The sequence below is a fragment of the Paramormyrops kingsleyae genome, chromosome 2 (assembly GCF_048594095.1).
Source record: "Paramormyrops kingsleyae isolate MSU_618 chromosome 2, PKINGS_0.4, whole genome shotgun sequence".
NCBI classification, from domain to species: Eukaryota; Metazoa; Chordata; class Actinopteri; order Osteoglossiformes; family Mormyridae; genus Paramormyrops; species Paramormyrops kingsleyae.
In genome coordinates, this window is record NC_132798.1 from 23,059,569 (window position 1) to 23,081,060 (window position 21,492).

The 21,492-nt window shown below is 43.0% G+C and overlaps 1 protein-coding gene across 3 annotated transcripts in view; it reads right to left on the reverse strand.

Annotated features, from left to right (window-relative positions):
- Positions 1-427: 427 nt before the first annotated feature.
- vps13a (vacuolar protein sorting 13 homolog A) overlaps positions 428-21,492 on the reverse strand; it is a 50,020-nt gene continuing 28,955 nt past the window's right edge. For 2 of the 3 annotated variants that reach the window (XM_023802878.2, XM_023802877.2), the window contains exons 40-71: positions 20,735-21,088; positions 18,807-18,905; positions 18,544-18,696; positions 18,057-18,318; positions 16,918-17,078; positions 16,606-16,709; positions 16,215-16,497; positions 15,203-15,613; positions 14,898-15,002; positions 14,652-14,798; positions 14,293-14,424; positions 13,711-13,844; positions 12,953-13,079; positions 12,630-12,859; positions 12,097-12,250; positions 11,738-11,884; positions 11,491-11,572; positions 11,232-11,301; positions 10,127-10,241; positions 9,903-10,016; positions 9,511-9,653; positions 9,159-9,240; positions 8,819-8,932; positions 8,526-8,601; positions 8,022-8,185; positions 7,481-7,526; positions 7,196-7,319; positions 6,933-7,047; positions 3,062-3,147; positions 2,560-2,683; positions 1,693-1,767; positions 428-1,526 (exon numbers count right to left, since the gene is read on the reverse strand). In XM_023802878.2, the coding sequence (XP_023658646.1) occupies positions 1,479-1,526; positions 1,693-1,767; positions 2,560-2,683; positions 3,062-3,147; positions 6,933-7,047; positions 7,196-7,319; positions 7,481-7,526; positions 8,022-8,185; positions 8,526-8,601; positions 8,819-8,932; positions 9,159-9,240; positions 9,511-9,653; positions 9,903-10,016; positions 10,127-10,241; positions 11,232-11,301; positions 11,491-11,572; positions 11,738-11,884; positions 12,097-12,250; positions 12,630-12,859; positions 12,953-13,079; positions 13,711-13,844; positions 14,293-14,424; positions 14,652-14,798; positions 14,898-15,002; positions 15,203-15,613; positions 16,215-16,497; positions 16,606-16,709; positions 16,918-17,078; positions 18,057-18,318; positions 18,544-18,696; positions 18,807-18,905; positions 20,735-21,088 (4,581 nt within the window). In that variant the 3' untranslated portion in view covers positions 428-1,478. Of the gene's footprint in view, positions 1,527-1,692; positions 1,768-2,559; positions 2,684-3,061; positions 3,148-4,241; positions 5,213-6,932; positions 7,048-7,195; positions 7,320-7,480; positions 7,527-8,021; positions 8,186-8,525; positions 8,602-8,818; positions 8,933-9,158; positions 9,241-9,510; positions 9,654-9,902; positions 10,017-10,126; positions 10,242-11,231; positions 11,302-11,490; positions 11,573-11,737; positions 11,885-12,096; positions 12,251-12,629; positions 12,860-12,952; positions 13,080-13,710; positions 13,845-14,292; positions 14,425-14,651; positions 14,799-14,897; positions 15,003-15,202; positions 15,614-16,214; positions 16,498-16,605; positions 16,710-16,917; positions 17,079-18,056; positions 18,319-18,543; positions 18,697-18,806; positions 18,906-20,734; positions 21,089-21,492 lie in introns of those variants that run through there. The other variant, XM_023802879.2, reaches the window with a different exon arrangement.

Consider the following 21,492-nt stretch of genomic DNA (forward strand, 5'->3'; position numbering starts at 1 on the left):
CTGTCTGTTCTGGCTAAGTAGACTGAACATGGACTGTATCCTTGGGCCAGTATTGACAGGTGGCATGGCCTATAGACAAGGCCTTGATAATAAGGAGCTGTAAACAGATACTCTGGGCAATCTGTTAGTCCAATAGGATAAGGAATAGAGACATTGGTTTAATGAACAGTGGGAGCATGTGAGGCCTAAGGGCCTGCATCATTCTGACTGCCATAATTGTACTTGTTTCTGCCTCTAGCCCTATGGCAACTAATGAATCATGGCATCCTTCACCATTACTGAACACAGAGATCTAACTAACTCCGGGGCCCCTTTTGGTACCTCAGCACTGAAATGCAGTTCATTCGCCATTAATGGAGTTGAAAGGCAGAATCTTACCACCAACAATACACACATTCTGCATTCAAGTGAGTCCAAAACAAGTGGATTCTAGGTTGTATAACCCTTAATTTATTGGAAAAAAAGAACATAGCTGTGGACCAACAGAAGTACCATCCCTTGTGTTCATTAACTCAACGGTTAAGGCAAAGAAACATTCAGGAAGTGAGTGTTATTCACACAGACAGTAAACAGAGAGATGCAACCAAGACTGAAAGGTTACAGCATCAGCAGCTAGCCCCGCCTACCCCAGGACCCAGAATGCACCAACATTTTGCACCATCAATCTCCCCCAGATACCGAACATCAGTATACAAAAACATATAGACTACAGATGTTTCTTACAAGTGCACAGAGCACAGACCACTCTGACATATCAATATATATTTTTATATATATTTTATGTACATATTCTTGTGTTATATAAGGAGACCTGCCCTGGATAAAATATACAGGGATAACTGTAGTGTAAGATAAGAGTTTAGAAAAATAACATGCTCTCATCAACCACAGACCGGCCTCTGCATGCAGGCCAGCAGATACGCTGAGTAGGTGATGCAGACTGTCCCTTTTCGTCGAAAGCGCACCTTTGGCCAGAATGGGACAGGGCAGTGAAATGAGTGAACGAGTTAAACCTCGAGGGGTTTGGACAGAGGGGGGGGGTGAATCAAAGTCACATCAAAAATTCAGACAGGCTACAGTGAGAGGCTGCCTCTCCCACTACACATTACAGCAACAGTAACTGGAATTCATAAGAAGAATCACTCCCAAATAGCTTACAAAACAACACACAGAAAACAGAAAAAACACTTTATGTATAAATTACAGGACACCGTGCTGGCAGTCATTGTATATTCTGGTTGGTCAGCAGCAACCATTTCAAGGATTACCCTCTGCCTAGCAACTGCATGTGCTGTTTGGAAAATGGTTACAACCCCCCCCCCCCCCACCCCGCCTAAAAAAAAAAAAAAAAAGGAAAAAGATATTACCGTTAGGAGCTAAATGGTGATTTGCATTGTGTCATGCAGCACAAAATACTAAAAGGCACTGAGAGACCGGATCGGGGTGGCGAGAGTGTCGACAGTTGGGGTGCATGTTTATTACTTCGGAAGGGTCTCTCTTGCATCTTCCAGTTTAGCAAGAACCCACTGTTGACGGAAGCAAAGCATACAGCCATGTCAGATACATGAAAAAAGCACAACTGCAAACAATGCTCACTTAACTCTCTAAATAATAAAAACTAATCTTACATTTCTTAATTATTACTTCAATTATGGCAAATATTCTGAGTAATATGATGTGATAGGAATGTACCTTGGCAATTTCGGGAGTTTTGAAGTTTATAATCTTCCCAAACTCTTTGGCATGAAACACAGACTTGACTCTTTCCTGCAACACACCAGGAGAGCAACAGTAACACTGAAAATCGTGCATCATACACAATGAAAACGTCATATACAAGCCATTGGAGCTTTAATCTTTAAAGTCTGACCAAAGCTACCCTACCAGGATAAAAGCGAAAATAATGAGGGATGGTGATTCTATGTGGGACTGACAGCGTATGGTAACGTCACAAATGCCAGAAGAACTTATGCTCTACTGATTGCAACAAAGCCATGCTGACCATGTAAATCTATGGTACTGTATGCAGTGTCCTCAGGAAAATGCAACATGTACCACTAGAATGAGCAAGACAGTAAGAGTACGGATGCCTTTGAATTTAGATGGCAACAAAGACTATTAAGAATATCTTATAAATCAAGAAATTCAAGCAAATGGATTCTTGATCAAACATAAGCTCTCACTTAAAGCCCAAAACAACCTTATTTGGGGCATCGTAGAAGTTCCAATAAAGTGGAGAAAATTCTAATGCTTGGAAAAGTTTAAAGTAATGGAGGAAGAGGATGAATATGAGTAAGACGGATGGACTCAATCACAACAATGAGCCTTTATGATGCCTGAAGATCAAGACAAAAGACAAAACAGAACATCTATATCATCTAATTATAATAGCTGTAACAATGGCTAAATGTGTCCCTTTCACATTTGAAAGACAGCCAGCCAATATGACTAATTGGCAAGATTTTTATAAAGGGATTTTTAGAACTTTCATTACTGTCTTTCCCTCTTTCTCCCATGCTGACTGGTTTTCTATCAATATAGAATTTAGTTTCTGCGTACCTTTGCTTCAATTCGCAGCCTTCTGCCTTCCACAATGATTGGCTCTTTTGTAAACTCGTCAAAACAATACTGCCACTCGCAGGTTAACTGTCCAAAGGTTCCTTTTGTTACAAAAAATATACAGCTGCAAAAGACAAGACAAAGCATGCAACTGATTATGGAAATATTAACAGAATTAATATTAACAATATTAAAAAAAACATTTAACACTTTACATTAATGGCACCTTCATAATGCATTCATAGAACATTCATAAGCAGCATGTAAGTATACTTTAACATCCTAACATACCTTTAACATGCTTTAATATTCATTAATAACAAACATTACATGATTATAATGCTTATTAACATATACGTTTACTAAAGTATATTAATATTGTTACCGAACGTTCTATGGGTAAAGCCATTATAATGGTGCAGTTAATGTAAAACTTGACCAAACATTTGGCTGAACCATCACATTTCACATGAAAGGAGTCAAAATATTTATAAATTCCTACCTTTTTGTAATCATCAGAAAATCTGACTCATTCACCTTGGCATGAGCAAAATATTTGTACTTGGCGAATCGTCCATTTTCAATTTTCTGAGAGAGGAAAGAAGAAATCCACCTTAGAAGTTCACGCGCAGCGTTCTCCACTTCCTCAAGTTCAGGAAAAGCTTGCCTACTCAAGAAGAACTGCCTGCACTTCTGCAGTTACTAGTGCATGTGTGAGGGTTTTACAGCAGACCACACAACATCACCCCTCTTCTTCTCAAGGACCAAGCTTTTGTACCCCAAATTGAAAATCTTCTTAGGAAACATCTCCCAGGGCGATCTTTCTGAATTAATCACAGAGAAAGAGGCTTATCTAATATGGTGTCCTGCACAAGAAGTAATAGGAGAGAACTAACTGATGTTCTAAGCATCCAGAGGCACACTGATTTTATCTGGTAGAACTCTGAGTGACCTTCAGAAGAGCATTAAGCTGACCTAAAGCTGACCTAGGGCTGAGACTGGGACTACATAGTAGTCAGTAGTCAGGCATAAGAAAGCATCCATTAAGTTAGAGCAGGGGTGTCAAACTCCAGTGCTGGGGGGCCGGAGCCCTGCACATTTTCGGTTCATTTAACACACCTGATTCAGGGCCTTGTGCTAATTACCACACAGCGCTTCAGCTGAATCATTTGTGGTGGAACAAGGAAAGAACTAAGCCACACAGGGCTCCGGCCCTCAGGACTGGAGTTTGACACCCCTGAGGTAGAGTATTTTATGTAAATAGCCATGTTAGATGAAAAAGTTGTTCAAAGAGTGTATTTCAACCATTCCTGTAGTCATACTGAACAAATATTAATATATCTTTTCAATAGGGAGTCTAAAGCAGGTGTATTATCAAATTAGCATACTTTTAAAATCCCTTATACAGGAAAATTAATAATGTGGGATAGTAAAATGCTATCACAGACATCAAGGCCAGATGGGGATATGGGTCTGTCTTAATATCCTTGGCAACATGTTTATAAAAAGGTAGCTGACATAAGAGAAAACAGGAATGTTAAACTGCCAGAATGACAACATTAATCATTAATGTAAAAAAAAAATCTCTTTATGACAAATAACACAGAATATCTGTGACTGGACACATGCTTGCAGCAGGCATTTGAAAGCAGATGCAAGAACAACAAATGATGGAGAAGCGATGCCAGAAAATGATTTTATTGAGCTAAGAGGTGGACATGTGTGAGGGAATAAATGACATAGGCAAAGCAGGATGGGATCACCTGAGAGGTGTGATCATGCATGAAGAGAATACAAAGGTGTTCTTTAAACAATGAGGACATTGTAATTCAATAATAAAAGCAGGGAATAAAGATTCAAACAATTGAAAAGTGTTTTACAAGAACCACCTTTCTTCCATTAAAAGAACAGAGCTGATTTAAAAGGGACCCCTGTATTATTTAATTTGCAGGAGTAAACACTCTTATGGGCTTGAATCAAATGCAGCTGGACTTCTTTTTCAATTTACTGAAAACGTTTCACCTCTCATCCAAAAGGCTTCTTCGGTTCTAAAAGTCTGATGTGGAGTTTCAGGTATTTATCCTCTATCGTCACTGAACTGAGGTGGAGGCTTAAGACACCAGTTATCAGCCACCTATATCGCAGTCTTGAGTTCGTTCCCAGGCAATTTAAATGGGAGGGGCAGCCACCTGTAGATGGTCCACACCTTGGCTCAGGTGGAAGTTTCATACCTTGATCCACACTTTGCCCCAAGTGACCCTAATGACCCATTGGACAGCAGGGTGTGTCAACGATCACTTTCAAGGTGAGAACCTCAGATAAGGATAAATACCTGGAAACTCCTCATCAGACTTTTAGAATTGAAGAAGCCTTTTGGATGAGAGGTGAAACGTCTTCAAGAAACTGAAAAAGAAGACCAGCTGCCTTCGATTAAAGCCCATAAGATTATCATGTCCTGGACGACTGAGGACCTACACAGACATACAGAAGTAAACACATTAACATGTTAAAATGTGGAAAAAAAAGAATTAAAAAGAGTGCTACTCTATACTGAAGACATGTGTGACTGGCACTTAGCAATGTAATTTTAGCTGTCATCATCATCATCATCATCACTGTCAGTCCTATTCCATTCAGTGCAGTCCCTTCTTTTCTGTGGATATGACAAGAGAAAAGAAGATCCAACTCGAGGTTAGACATGCAAGCTAGGCAGTAAATCTGGCTCTTCTCTTTAGGTTGCACTTGATTCATCAGCCAGCTACACTTTCCTTCATTTCAGATTTTGCTTTGTACTCTGTCCTTCAAAAAAAATGTGATTTTGCCAGACAGCTTCTTTTGTAAATGTTCAAGGCTCAAATTTTTCTCATGCTCCACAGAGCCAAACTAATTTATCATCTTAAACATCTTTAAAATCAGCTTTTTAAAACCAATTTGATAAACCAATGTAGCAACATCAGGATGAAACAAATAATGTAACATTTTATAGTTAACCTATGATTTTTTTTATAATTTGTTTCCGACAAGGTCCCGCTGACAGCTGGCACTGACAAGCTAAATGCTGAGCTCCATGGGAATAGATGCTGCTGTTTCTTGTGCGATCTGCTCTGTTAAGGAAAAACTGAGCTTTTCAACACTCAGTCCTGCCTTGGGCAGTGAACATCGGTGATGGGTTTTTTTTTGCAGCCTGAAGGACCACTTTCCAAATTTGTCATTGCTTAAAAGCATGTATTTTTCATAGCTAAGCCTTTAATAAATAACGCAAAACAACCACATAACTGAGAAACTTCCGCAGTCTGCTAATGATACCACTAAAGTGTGGACTGAACACCAAGCACATGGATTTTAACATAAGCTGTTCCTTTATCATTAAAGACAATGATTACATAAGGTTAATGCACGACAAGCACAGTCACGGAGGCAAAGCCACCAAGCAACAGTGGAGTGGGTTTAAAAATGCATAATGCACGGCTTGGAGAACATTATCCCGCTTAACCCACGGCTGCTAGCCACGTGGCTTAGACACTAGCACCTAAAGAAATTATTGTCACGTTTACAAGACAAAACCGGATTTATTAGCGGAGCTACATTTTTCTAGCAATGATGAAATATTCTGCTTAGGTACGATCCAAATCGCCACCATTAATGTAATCAGCCAATTGTTGGTTCGAAAATGTCCATTGCTAAGCCCACGAGCCAGTTGTTAGTTGCTTTAAGTAATGTTAGTCCACATTAGTTAGAGTTTAAGATTATAATAGCACCTCGATTTACTTCTGTGATTCGTCTGGCTGTTATTATGTGTACAGTTATAGAAAATGAATCTACGCCCATCTGACAAATCAGATTCTAGAAACAGTTCTGTGGTATAAATTAATTATTATACAGTAAGTATTCAGGGTGTCATAAATAGAAGTCAATTGCAGATTGTGAGAGCAGGTATTTAAATTTAATACAGAAAATATAATTTATACTGAAATAACCTAGCAAAGAATAGGATAGCTGAGGAACTGAAATTTACACCTAATTGTGTTAAAAATCTTATAGGTATTATTGTTGTTGGTCTTGTTAATAATAATAATAATAATAATAATAATAATAATAATAGTAATAGTAATAATAATAATAATAAAGATTTCATGGTTATGATAAGAGAATCGTTTAGAATAAAACAGACATCGGCACCGCAGACTATGAAAGATAACACTATAATAAGAGTGACCCCATTCACAGAGAAAGGTATTCAAGCAACAGACACAAGGTGGTGCAACATTGGGTAGCAAGACGATGCAAAGTGAGGCGAAAAGATGGCATGGGGGTGAAATTCCCACCACAGGCCTTAGTGGGGGGAGAAGAGAGCATCAGAGAAGAGACGTCACCTGTAACATCTGGCTGCCTACGCCCTCCCTCTCCCTGTAGGGGCGGATGACTCCGTCTTCGTGAAAGAAGCGAGGCGGACGCAAGCTCTCCACATCCTGAGACGTCTCCGTCGCCCTGACAGCAAAATTTCGCGTGAACACTTCAACAGTTTTTATATAGTTTGCCTTTGTTTACCTGGATTTTGCAAAAAAGCAGACAAGAACGAAACATTTGGACTGAAATCAGAAGGCATAGCATAATAAGAAGCCATCTTGGATCATACCTCTTGATTCCTTGGAAGGTGCTGCTGGCCATATCGATGATGCCCCCGGTTGGTCGAGTCACCGCACCCACCAGACCCTTCCCCATGCCTTTAAAGAAGCCGGCTGCCCCCTCCTTTTGCGCACCTGTCCAAAAGAACAGACGTAGGCCCGGTGTACCGCATTACCGCTAACCTGGAGCATTGGGATAGCAGCAATGCTGCATGCATGCTAACGCAGCTGAGTGCTGAACCACAAAACCGGCTCAGCTGCTTGCAGAGTAATTCACCCCAGTGTAGAAGTGATACCTTTAATGGGCTTGGTGACGATCCCTGTGATGCCGCTTACAAAGCCCTAAGAGAAAGGAAAACATGCCAATCAACACATCTGCTCTCATCAAAACAGGGCCCGATAAAATGAGACGGAATGTTCTAGGAGCAAGTCCCTTCAGGCAGTAAACACTAGTCGATAGCAAAGGAGGAGAACCAGATGAGTACTCTGTGACTGTGACTCTCTGACTGTGACTCTTTATACTCAACTAGTTGGTTGAAACAAAATCTTGGTCTGGATTTGTACTCTCTGGACCTGATATCGCCACCTCTAGCCGATACTAACCCTTCACTAGAGTACAAGCCAGACACTGCACTCATGAAGCTGACCACATTGGCGCAGCACAGCTAGACTCACCGACACCAGTCCCTTGCCCCCCCGCGCCAGGCCGTCCCGCACAGCTAGACTCACCGACACCAGTCCCTTGCCCCCCCGCGCCAGGCCGTCCCGCACAGCTGGACTCACCGACACCAGTCCCTTGCCCCCCCGCGCCAGGCCGTCCCGCACAGCTGGACTCACCGACACCAGTCCCTTGCCCCCCCGCGCCAGGCCGTCCCGCAGGCTGCTGGGCTGCTTGTTCATCGCCTCCCTCCGCTTCTGCTGGTATTCCTCATCCATGGTCATGGCCGCTACTCCCTTAGCCATGGCACCTGTGATCCTAGAGGCCGCACCAGCGATGCCCCCTGGGGGAGGCGATGCAGGCAGAATGAGGGAACAAGAACAGCCAAGAGGAGATGAAGGGATTTGAATCAAGATAGGACATTTACGTATTAGTGAATATGTCTTAGAAAAATCCATTAATATCAATATTTCATACAAACCAACGTTAAAATCACCTGTAGAGGTTTCTAACTAACCCTAATTCTTATTAGGTTTATCGAATTTGCTTTATATTCAGCTAGAAAAATCAATTACTGCTAGTACAAATCAGAGATGAGTCTAAAAATACTTTGAAATGATATGACTTTGGGCCTTACACATCATTGTACTTTATCATTAAGGAGAAGCTAATGGATGACTTACCCACTGCCCCCCCCACCAGTGCCTTCACGCCAAGGGCCATGCCTTCTACAAATTCCTCTGGGCCCTGGATGGCTCCCTGTGGAACACCGTGGCACACAGGCAGCCAAGACACGGAATGGGTCAATAAATCCAGCGAGAAGAGTCTCAGCAAAGTTCAGTCTACCGTGACACGGCTCTGAAACATGCGGCAATCCTGAAAGACGCCGCTTGCTGCAGGGCCACACAGTTAAGGACCTCAGGAAGGTGTGGCTTATAAAAGGAAACAGTGTTTGAAAAAGATAGCTCAGTATTACCTGATATGGTTCGTAAAAAAAGGCCTCCACTCCCTCGGAAAGTCCCCTGATCAATCCAAAGGGATTGCCCAAGACATCCAACCCCAGAACGAGCACATACATTTGCTTGATAGCCTAATGAGAGAAAGAGCCACACTGATAAATAAGATAAGGCACCTACAGATAAATCAGCATCACAATCATTGTTACTAATAAGCTACAAACTGCAGCCTAGAGCAGCTTGGAGCGATGCTGCCAGTGTGTGAAAGGTACATGTGAGAGCGCCTGCTGGTGGCAGTATGCAGGGATAGATGGGCCTCCTGTTGCCCGTGTAGGCTACCTGTCTCGCAGTACAGATTACCTGTTTGGAATAATGCCGTATAACTTCCCACTGGAGCTGCTGCGTGGTTCGGAACTGGAACTGGAGTTCAAAGAAAGCCAGTCTAGAAGAGGAGAGCAAGTGTGGGAAAAGTATACATTCTGTACATATTCTGAATCTTAACCCATTCGGTTAAGATTAAAATGCATTCGGATAAAGTATTTTAACATCTAGATTTCTGTGTCTGTGGCTGCATATTTAGCGGTTGATTAGGGCATAATCAACAAGATGTGTCTATTTCAATGTCTGCAGTCGTAAAGGTGCTATGGAATACTAGGACACAAGGCAGTGTAATGCGGGGAACCCTGTCACATGACTGACGCTGGGCTCATACTTGAAGACGACATCTTGCACGTCGGTCAGCGTGGCACCGATGCTCTTTAGCAGCAAGTGGAGCGACTGAACCGGGATGACCTCAGTCTCCTTCTTCTTGTTTCCATCATCTCCCCCGGAGCTCAGTGAAAAACTCAGGTGCAACTATCCCAGAATGCAACATCAAACAGAACTGAAGTCAACTCCTGCTTTAAATTTGAGATCAATTATAAAAACATACGTATTACACAACTTTCAGAGTCTTTTCTCAAGTGTAAAAAAAACGCAGCCACTCCTAATATCTGAGTCTTCAACATTAGGGTTGCAATTTTGTACTTTCATACACAGCAGTAAACATCCATCCTTTCAGTTAAAACAAATCAAGAAAACTGTTAACAGGAGAAATACTCTTACTTTAATAGGAGAGATGTGAAAGTATTCGTAGAGGCTAGTGGGGGAGGTATCTGTTGCAGAGACTGGATTGAGTTCTGTTTTCAGGTTCTCAATATCCTTCTTAAACAATTCCACCTATGGGGCAAAGAACACAACTAAGAAGAAGAGCCTAGTGGAACATCAAGAACTGATACATCTATAGGAGAGAGCATGCATTTCAGGAAACCCATGATGTGACCTCGTACCTCCTGCTCTGACGAAACTGCACTTGCATTCTCCTGTGTGAAAAGTTCTAGAATGGCATAGAGGAACCCAAGGTCCATCTTCAGGTCCATCTCCTGAATCAGAACTTTAAAATATCTGCAATAAAAGAGATTAAAACGTAGCCTCTTGCTGGAAATCTCCTGACCGTGCAAATCCCTCTGTTTGGAAATCTACCTTCTTTAATTTGGTCGGATTCATGATGTGCAGCTAGTCAGCTGCTGGTTGGCAGTTATTTCTGACCAGAGCCCGTATACTGAATTATATGACTTTGTTTATTTGTTTTTTTATTTTCGCATTTCCTACTAATATCATTATTTTTTATCCTGGTTTCCAGCTGCGCTGTCTTTGGGGGCTGGTGTGCTGGTCACTTCTTCCATTGAGGTTTTTAGTTTTCCTCACTTTTTTGGGGGGTGGAGGGGGGAGCTGTTTCAGGGTACAGTGAGAGGGGGGGTGGGCACCGGGTGGGGTGGTTGTTTGTTGTGTTTTGTCCTGTGTTAATGTTTGTTCAACAAAAATTTGATCGCAAAAAAGATTTAAATATTTCATATTAATACATGTTCCCCTGAGCTTCCCTACCATGTTTTCCATACTGAAAATCATCCCTGTTACTATCCATAAATGGCGATAATAATTTATCACCTACATCTTGACCTTGTGCTTTGACACATAGCGGCAGCAGAATAATTGTTCCACTACACCTTAGTCAAACACACACTTATGCAGACGCACTTGATCTGCAGTTTGGATTGTTAAGGTGCCCTGGTTGAGTAAGGCCCACCCTCCAGTAGGATGCTGCAGAATATCCAAATGTCTTACGAGAAGACCAAGCAAATGATGCCTTGCAAATGGGTCATTAAATGAAAAATATGCAATTACCAGCACAACAAAAGTTAGTATGACTTCAATTATTGTCATCTAAATGTCGGTATTAATACCATTAACACTTTGGTTTCTACCAAAAAATACAAAAAATGAAATATTCCTCAACAGACTTACATTTATAAACCAGGGAACAAATAGTCATGGAGGTTAAACTGGATGGTAAAAGGTACAGGGGGGGGAAGGGAAGGAGAGAGGAGGACTCACTTGATGCGAGAGATGTCAGAGTGGCCAGCTGTCCGGGTAACGATGCTGACATCAGTGAAGGGTTTGGGTTCTGGAGAATGAAGAGACAACACAGGATGCCAGGGTGTGCATATGAGAGTGACTGACGTGTGATTTATGGACGCTTATTCGAGAAACGCGTTGCATGGAAGAGCAGGAGGAATCCAACGAAATGGTCGTTCACCATTAGATCCAAGCAGGCCACTCTTACCAAATATAGCCATTATGATACTGAACATACCTGAGTCCATGGCGACAGATTTAGGTGGTTTTATAGGGTAGAAGACATAAGGGAAGATTGCACCAGGAAGCTGGTTCTGAATCTGTGGATTGTGAGGGAAGACGTGGTTCACTCACATGTAGCTGTTAAGAGAACGTGGCTATACATTCATACACTTATATTTATCAGAATAGCAGAAACTGAGAAAACAGCGGTTCTAGAGCAGGGCAGTTTGGGCTTGAAGACAATCCCCCGTGCAGCACTTCACCTGTATCCTGTTGATCTGGATGCGGTAAGCCTTCTGCCGTGCAGACACACTGTACTCCACTTTCACCGCAGGCAAAAAGTTTCTCCGTAGGGGACATTCGTTGGGCAGCAGAATTTTCATGTCTGATGCATTTGCAGCTAAACACACCTGCCAGGTACAATTCCATCAGACAAAAGACAAAAATACCATTAAAGAAAGAGGCATCTTCTTCCCTAAAACAGGGAAAAGTATGATATACTACTTTATTAATAGTTGTATTCATATTTACGATCTTGCAAACTTGCAACAAATTACCATGACCTGTAAACTAAATGTTGCGACATGAAAGAAGTGTGGTAGGTTTTTGGTAGGACACTGACCTGGAAGTTACTGTCCAGTTTCACAGGCTGGGCTGTCACAGCCCCACTGTCTGTATACTCCTTGAAGGAGCTCTCGAGCAGCGCCGCCTCCTTCATGCTCAGCATCTTCCACCGCGCCTTCTTCTTTGGTTTAAACTCCCAGACTACATCTGAGCTGCAGAGAAAGGTGAGAGATTTTACTGGCCATCAGTGGCATGGCAGAGCAAAGCACTGAAACACCGCAGAGTGCAGTGGTGCCAACACAGTTTATTGATTCTTTAATGGGGAGATAAATTCAGAGTTTTATGAGAAACTGACAGAACTATTGCACATATATTTTCTATTTTAAAAGCCTGCGGTAAGACATAGAGATTGAAAGTTCTGGTTCAGAAAGTATAAATCCAGACCAGGACTTTGTTTCAACCAACCAGTTGAGCATAAAGAATCACATTCACAGAGTCCTCAACTGGCTGGTTGGGTCAAAACCTTGGGCTGGATTTGTACTTTCTGTACCTGAATTTTCCAACTGTGTAAGACGTGAGTCTGAAACCTACCTGGTGATCCCGATGAAGGCCACCTCCTGGCTGGAGGTGTTGTTGACCAGCGAGATGCCCATGTTCTGCAGAGACAAGATGATTTCCTGCTCTGCCAGTTCTGCCTTCTCACTCTCACATACATGCATGTACATCCGCCTCTCCTCTGTGAACAGCGCCACCCGTTGGAGACCTTCGTAAAACGACAGTAGGAATAGCTTCCCCTCATTGTTCACATCCAGAAGCAGATCCTGGAAGGGGAACAGAGTGATGTCATAAAAACTCGCGAAGACTAATGACCAACACTTCAGATAAAGACAAATTTGTTTTATATGGGAACGCACCTCCTCGTTTCGCAGTTCTCCCGAATACTTCCCGCATTTCCATTTGAGGATCCGTGACCCAGTGGGCTCTGCCCAGGAGTAGTACACCGCTTTCCCCGGGCCCAGCTCGTCCTTCTCCTTCTGTGTGCTGGAGACCCAGAAGGGTTACAGTTCAGTTGGGTGTAGGAGAGCCAGAGAGACAAGATGTTCCATGCGCCTACCCGGATGGGCCCCTCAAACTGGGACCCAAGTGCTGCCATGCAGCAGGCGACACCTCAGCACCACACCAGCCCCGAGCCCCAGCAGCCTTGACCCTGTTAGCAATTCGACGGTTTCGACTCGTCCAGGGATGGGGCTCCCGGAGGCTTTCCCCCATCCCCTTCATGGTGCGTGCAGCCGTCCTGCGGGCAGCTGCAGCAGAGCTTATTCCCCGGAGAGCAGAAAGGTATTGGTGGCTGTTTATATCGAGCAGTTGTGAGTTCTTTTATGGTGGCTAGAGTGCTAATCCCACCCCCAACCCCCAAAAATTGTTTCCCTGCAAGTTGGACGACCGCTTGCAGGGCTGGATGCAGTTTACAGTAACATCATGCCCAGGACAGGGAGGTGTGGGGAATCAAAAAAGGAACAAATCAAAATAATATAAAACAGGTCACACACAGACAAATAATAAACCATTTGATAACCAGCTGCCTTGATCTCAGGACATCAGATCTATTACTCCTGAAAGATGGCACGTTAAAGTGAGTTCCCCGGTTACTTCTGCTTTGCCGAGACCGTACCTCTGGAAAAACTGCAACGTCTCACTTCTAGTGTGGTTGATAATGAGGAAAGGAGCTGCACCATCGTGGTACTCTGAGAATCGGATCACCGTTGAGTGTTCAGTAGGGTTAACGTCAACGACGATTCCGCCTAGCTGGGATACAGAACAGCCGAAGTACATGGTGAGCAGTTTTCAAACACAGTTCATTCTGAGTCTAAATTCTATAATGACAATCTGCTGGAAGTACACAAAGGACACATTATGCCCTTTTCAATAAAAAAAAAAAACGAAAGAAAAAAAACAGAAGACTACCAAGCTTTTAGTCTTTAGCTTTGTAACCAAGTGTCATTTCAATAACTCATAAACTTTCACTTAATTTGGATCAATATTTGACTCAATTGGTAATAGTGGTTCAAAAATAAATTCACTTCAATAGAATCTCAAAACTTCTTTCTTTATAAATGGAAGTCAATAATATAAGAGGAATAATCAGTGAACCACCAAACCCAGCAATACCACACACCAGTCTCCCACCACCATTATAAGCCATTATAAAGCTGTGTAAAAGCATGGACGGGGTGCACTGGAGGGGGATACTCACCGTGTTGTCCAGGTGCAGCAGCAAGCAGTTCTCCTCTTTGTGGAAGTTAATGGAATGAGGTGCCGAGCTGCAGCCTTCCACCTTAATCTTCAGCTTCTTTGAGTCCTTCTCAGGCCAGAACGGGACAGTAGACTGATGAAAGGAAAACATGCCTGTTGGGAGCCTTGATGGGTATGCTGCCATCATGAACCATAATTTCTACATGTTTTATGGCAAACAATGACTGTGAATAAGGTCTGAGAGGAGCAGACCCTGACTGATTGAAATTATACTAATGCTATTGTATTCAAGAGCTTCAACTGATTATTTCTCTGATCTGACTCTAAGTAAGTTTCTTCCCAAACGTTTGCCGGCCGTACCTGCTCTGGGCGAGCCTCCACCCATTCGTCTTGGCCGTGCTCGCTGATCATGATCACATGCTTGGTTCTGTTCACCAGCATGTAAAACGGCATGAAGGTCACAATCCGGGTCAGGCTGAAACTGCTGGCGTCGATTTTCACCCCCACCTATAAACGACACTGCTCAATGCCCTAACCAGAAGTGGAACCCGCCTGATTAATGTGCACCTTTGCATATTCGATGGGGAAGCTTAGTGGGACCCTCACCAAGTAGTCCTTGGTCCGCCCTTTACATTTCACATCACCGTAGCTTCCAACCGTGTCCAGAGAGAAATCATCTGACAGCTCACTATCCGACACCATCAGTCGCACCTAAAAGACAGCACCTATCACTTAGTGTACTTATTCGCCAAGTATTATGAAAACACAGTTAAATAATAAGGGCCAGGCAGAAATTCAAGGATTCTGTATTTTGGTCTTGCATGGCCATCAATTGTACTCAAATGTACCCAAGTACATCTGCCTTGTGTCTGCAAAGACCACTGAAGAAGAGAAGAGAGCCATGTTTCTACCTTGTTGTTGTGCAAGAAGTTGCGAGGCTTGAATGAGAAGAGGAGGGGCTTGTCATACTCTTTGGGGTGCTTTCGGTGGATGTCGTCAGCCTTGTACTGCAATAGTCGACCCGTCTTGTTAACCATCCAATAGGGGGAGTGTAAGGCCACCACTGTCTGGCCAGGGTTGTACGTCACGTGGATGGCAATGTCGAGTTCGGGACGCATGCCCTCCTCTTCTTCCTTGCGAAGGGAGTGGAAGACTATGAAGCTGATCTCCTCCTGTTCATGGCGAAGGCTGTACACACCCTCCCAATCCTGGTCCAGATAATTCAGCAGCCGGAAGTCCAGCCGAGAGTGGTCCATGATGGCCGTGTGAATCTCAGCGGAGTGACCCTCCTGCAGGGTGATGGAAGAGGGGTCTCCATTCTCCTGTAAAGGAAAATATCAAAAATAAGAAGATGAAGGGTGGTCTGAAGTTCCCCATCGAGATGTTTTTTTGTCATTTAGCATACAAAAAAAAAAAAAAACTTTATCCAGTGGGTGGACCATCGCTGATGTATCACACTCACCAACAAAAGAGGATCTGTTAAGAAGGTCTGGCTCATATGTTATATGTTGCAACAAAAAGTATGTTAACCCTTTGGAATTACCTGGTTCTCTGCATTAATTAATCATGAAATGTGATCTGATCTTTGTCTAAGTTACAATAATGAACAACAAACACACAAATGATTGCATTGTTCTTGTACATATTGAATACATCATTCAAATATTCACAGTGCAGGTTGTGAAAAGCATTTGAATCCCTAGGCTAATGACTTGAACAAAAGCTAAACTGAGTCAGTAGTTAGCAATCCTGGAGTCCAATCAATTAAATAATATTGGAGATGTCGGTTACAGCTTCTTTGACTTATAAAAAACACTCAAACAAATGTGAACCATGCCCGGCAAAAAAGAGATCTCAGAAGACCTAAAATTAAGAATTCTTCATTTGCATAAAGCTGGTAAGGGACTCATAGCTGTAACCCACCTGTAGGGAGAATGTGATGGGGTATGGTAGTAGGTTTCTGAGAAGGACAGTTGGCCACAGGTGAAGGACGTAGGGCTCATCAAAAACGTCCTCAGTGCTCTGGATCGTTAAAGTGTCTCTCATTGGGACAAGGTTGACAACTATGGCACGGCCATTGACCACAATATGGCGGCAAGTCTGCCCCATTCCCTGACCAATGTGCTGGCTGATCAGCTCATAATTGAAGCCCTCAGAGCAGCTGTAGTTCTCTCCCTCCGTAATGGGCTGCAGACACAGCGATGACCTGGACGGGGTCAAAGGGCAGAACGCACAAGGTCACGCAGAAACAAAAAACAGAAAAAGCACCAAACTCAACCCTCAGGGAGGTACATTAAGTATACTCCAGACCTACCGGTAGGAGCCCAGAGGTACACAAAACTCCTCTGTAGGCAGGGCTATTCCCAGGAGAGAGGATCCCTCAAAAACTTTGAATGGTATCGAGAAGTGATTTATGATCTAGAATAAAGAGAAAGCAGCCAATTCCTTGAAACAAAGCATCTTGAAAATGCAAATTCCGCTTCATTCAAAAAGTTAACACTCAACAAGCTTATTGACTGTCAACGAGCAAAGTATCAGCATCCATTTTTCAGCATCCATTTTTCTCTTCTCACTGCAGCGCATGGTAAGAATCTACATTTCCAGGAAGATCATGGTGGTCACTAACCTGGAAGGGAGAGCGAATCTTGACATACTTGCTTCCCTGCACAGAGCAGATCTGACAGATGAAGAAGCGCTTCACCCCAGAGTCTTTGTGCATGACGCTGTACATGCCACGCCCTACTTTGATTAGTGGAATGATGCTGGCGGCCGAGTGGCCAATAGGAACTGTGGATGAGACCCAAGCACACCAATCAGCAACTTCTCAAAAACATATGTAAAAAAAAAACAATCATGGAAGGAATTTAATGACATGTTTAAGGTCAAAACGTACATATAACTGGTTTTCAGATAAATTTCATTAATGGACTTAAGCATATTTGACGAGCAGGACAAACAGAGCATGTCTGGAAAAAGCAATTAGTTTCCACCAGTTCTTAAGATCAGTTTTGGTAACACAGATACTCATTGTATCCTATATCATTATTTGTAGAACACATTTCAGACCGCAGTTTGATTTATATCAAAAACATCATGGACAGATGTGAGGTAGTAAAACATCTTGTGACAAAATTCAGAGCTGAAGAGATGAAATGAACCAGGGGTTCAGAGTAAGGGGACATGCGCCTGTAAGAGGTGACCCAAAGCTAACTCAACTATTACCCTAAAACAGTGGGGCTGAACCAGGGGGCCACAGTCCACTAGGGGGCCTCAGTGAGGACCAAGAGGAGCCGCACAATTTACATGAAAAAATAACATACAGTAGCTACAGCTAGGGCTGGACAGCAGCTTAAACCAAAATTTTATGGCATGCTGATATTTTTTCAAAACCGGCTTTATTAAACCAATAGTATTCCTTTCCTGTTCGTGAACGAAAGAGCTTTGGTATTGATTATACGCAGAATCCCAGAATTGGGAAAAGGTAAGGAAGCACTGTTACATGGTTCATTTAGTCTTAAAACACTGTTAAAATATCATAACTTGTAATATTTGTTTTATTTTGTTGAATCATTGGCAGTGCAACCAAATTAAAATAAGTTTATATTAATAAAAATTTGACAATATTTGTCATCATTGAAGAGTGCGTTCAAGAGAAACAATATCATAGCCTATGTGGGGCCCAGACTTGTTTTACTGGACATAGGGGGTCCTTGAATAACAAAGGGGTGAGAAGCGCTGCCCTAAAACACCACGGTGGTCTCTTACTTGGCTGTATGTAGTAGTTCTTTGCACTCAAGCATGTCATGGCTGAGAACTGGTCGCTGTCTGAGGTAGTGTGGACGTAATCCATATTAAGACTCTCTCCATCCTGAAGCTCCACCTGTCTTTTCGGGGATGCCACCCCCATGGGACTGAACATCTCGCTGTGGACCACGGACACCGCCAGACCCAAGCGATTCTTTATCACAAAGGGGGCCTGGTCTGTCTGGAAGCACTCCGCTGTCTGGCTGGCTGCTTCTGCAAAGGCCTTTAGAACAGGGCAGTAATTCATAGGATGACAGGATGTTAATATTGCAACCATGACTGCTTGGCTGTCTCACGCTCTGAATGGGCCTTATCCAATCACAGCCAGTGGCACAGGGTCATGTGATAACAGAACACTGTAAACTAAGCTGCAGCCAGTTTACTATTCTAATACTATAACTACATCCACATACGTGGCAAATTAAACTGAATGTAGTCGTTGACTTACTGTGCCGAGGTTACTGAGCATGCCCAGGCCATATTTGGACAGCGTGATGTTCAGCTGATCCTTGGAGTTGATGCTAATGACTGTTTTGTAGTCAGGAACACTGTAGTCCACTTCATCACAATTGCCATAATAATTCACTTGCTTTTTTTTCATCTACAGAAGAAATAACATTTAACTTATTTACATGTAATTAAGCCATAGTGTTGCATGATACTGTACATGACTGAAGCACATCTAATAACAAGAGACTCTAAGGGGACTACCTTCACCCCAAGGGTCCAGGGTCTAAACTCGTCTTTGGCCTCTTCCAAGGGCTCCAACAATGGCTCCCAGACCCCCATGACCTCGTTGTAGTAATGCACCTGGCAGCCACACAACACACCCAGCCGTGACTACGTGACCCTCACAGACATGAAATCACTACATCTATACAGACACACCGTATATGTTCTTCTGTACATTTGTAATTCATTAGGCAAAAAAACAGGCATTATGTAGTAAATTGTTTTTGGGAACTCTAACAAAAATACAGTGGTACCTCGGTTCTCGAACTTAATCCGTTCCGGACTCCGGATCGAATCCTAAAAAGTTCGAGTTCTGATAGAATTTTTCCCATAAGAAATAATGGAAAATCAAGTAATTGGTTCTCGGCCCCCCAAAATTACACCTAAAAATGTTTTTTTTTTTTTTATCCCAACATTACCCCTGTCCTGCCCCGATCGTCCGCTCCTTCCGTGTGCCACGCCCCCTCATTAACCTCGTGTGGGATCCCCATGTGATCAGTTGTTTCTGGTTGTTGTCGTTAGTCCTCTGTATTAAGTCCGCATTTCAGTTTGTTTCCCCAGTCCGGTCATTGGGTGCGTTCGACTTGCTTACAGTGCTGGCTTAAAGCAACGCATTCTGATCCTGACGCATTGCGACCTCTCACCCGGCTGCACAAACTGGAACCGCCTCCGTGACGACACACCTTTGCCCTTATTGGCTGAAGAGTTTAGTTACACGCATGACGTTTGTATCCCAGGCAGTTCCGATGCATAATCTGCTATTTCTCCCGAATATCACGTAAAGCAGTGAGAACTGGTTTTCAGTTAATTTACCTGGCAAAATAAAGTTTAAATAAATGACATAAATGCTCTAATAGTACACATAAGTTAGCAGGGTTCCCGCTGCCGCTCGTCACTCTCGCCATTGACGAAAACGGAACCCATGGTGACGAAGAAAAACGGCATCAAATCACTCTGTCTCGTCACTCTGGCGAATTCAATTTTCAAATGACGAATTTTGAATTTTTGAAAAGTCGAATTTCATTTTTTCCCAATTTTCAACCGTAGCACACGTAGGGCATAATCAAAACTGGCCCGGCGCCCCGGACACACAAACGTCAATCATCCATGTCAAATGAGCATGGGCCGTTTTAAAAGTAGCAAATGTTATCGATCAGTGTGGGGACATTCTAAAACGCTTAATGTGAAAATGCTTAATGTGGTTTAATGTACCAAGACAGCCACCAAAAATCACTATATTTCTCACACATATATCTGGTCATAAACGCTTTCACCTGACAAGAAATCTAAACCGAAATGCTAAGAATAAGGACTTTATACTACGTTAAGCGGTTTCCCCTCCATTGACGCCCATTATAAGGAAAAGGTTTAATGATTAATTTATTAAGAAGCGGCGAGAGAGTGACTAAAAAAAAAAAGTGCTGAAAAAAAGTGAAGAATTTGATTAGTAGAAGCAAAAATACAAAGAAAAGTGAAGAATTGAAATCAAACTCCAGGGGGAACCCTGGTTAGTGGTTTATTTATTGTTAGTTACTGTAATGTTGCGCTGCTTTATTTGGTTGATCGTCCACTCTGTGAAGAAGGCATTCAAGTAAGAATTGCATTGTAGTATGACTCATTTCCTGGCGCGTACAATTTATATTAGGACAGCGTTCACGGTTCGACTTCTGATATTCAGATCGAGTTCTAGGTCAAACTGGTTTGTTCGACTTTCAAGAAATTCGAGTTCTAGTGAGTTCGAGAACCGAGGTACCACTGTATTGAGATATAAAGGTAAATATTCATTTGGATAACATCGCAGACTGCCTTATACCACATATTCTCATCTTAAGGTTGAGGTGACACCTAGGCTGGATCCCAACCTCCTATCTGATATGGTGTATATTTGTTCTTGCTCTATCCCCCACCTCCAGGTTGAGGTTGCTGTGAAGATTGATTAAGGTGCTCCAGTTCTTCACATCCCCTTGGAAAGAGGCTTTGGCCAGCAGCATGGGCACAGTGCGGTGGCCCACTCCAGCCTCCAGGGTCAAGCAGATAGAGCTGATCTTCATCTCCAAGGACTCTCCCTGGGGCACCAGCGGGGTGGAGGACTTTGTAACCTCATCACCATCTTCCTCGAGGAACCAGAGCTTCAGCTCCCGCCAGCTCTTCTTGTCCCACAAATTGGGGGGTATGGGGCTTTCCAGCTCCTGGGGGGTCTCAGCCGTAGGGGTCAGAGCCGACTGGATGGTGATCACTGTGTTAATGATGATGGGAGACACCTGGAGGAAAAGGCTATAGTCACATGACAGGAATAATCTACAGGGAGGCAGATAGGAGCCTTTCCTTCCCGAAATCAATGTTCTCCAGCAAGAATAATGAAACATGGCCTGTTCAACAATGTCAAAACATAATGAAAATCCAACATCATGCTTACACATCAGCCTCCTGTAAACTGGCTTCACGAGCTAAAACAGCCCCCTGGAATCTCTACGCTTGCAGAAAGTACTTGGCGACATCTTAAAACATCACTCATGGGATCTAGCTTAATTCAAAGATGATACTAGTTGAATTCGTGTTCGCAACAGAATAACTCCCACGTCTCAAACACTTTATGTCAAGACGATTTGTAGCACCACAACGCTCAAGCACACTCGAGGCTGTATTTACACTACCAGTGTTGCCC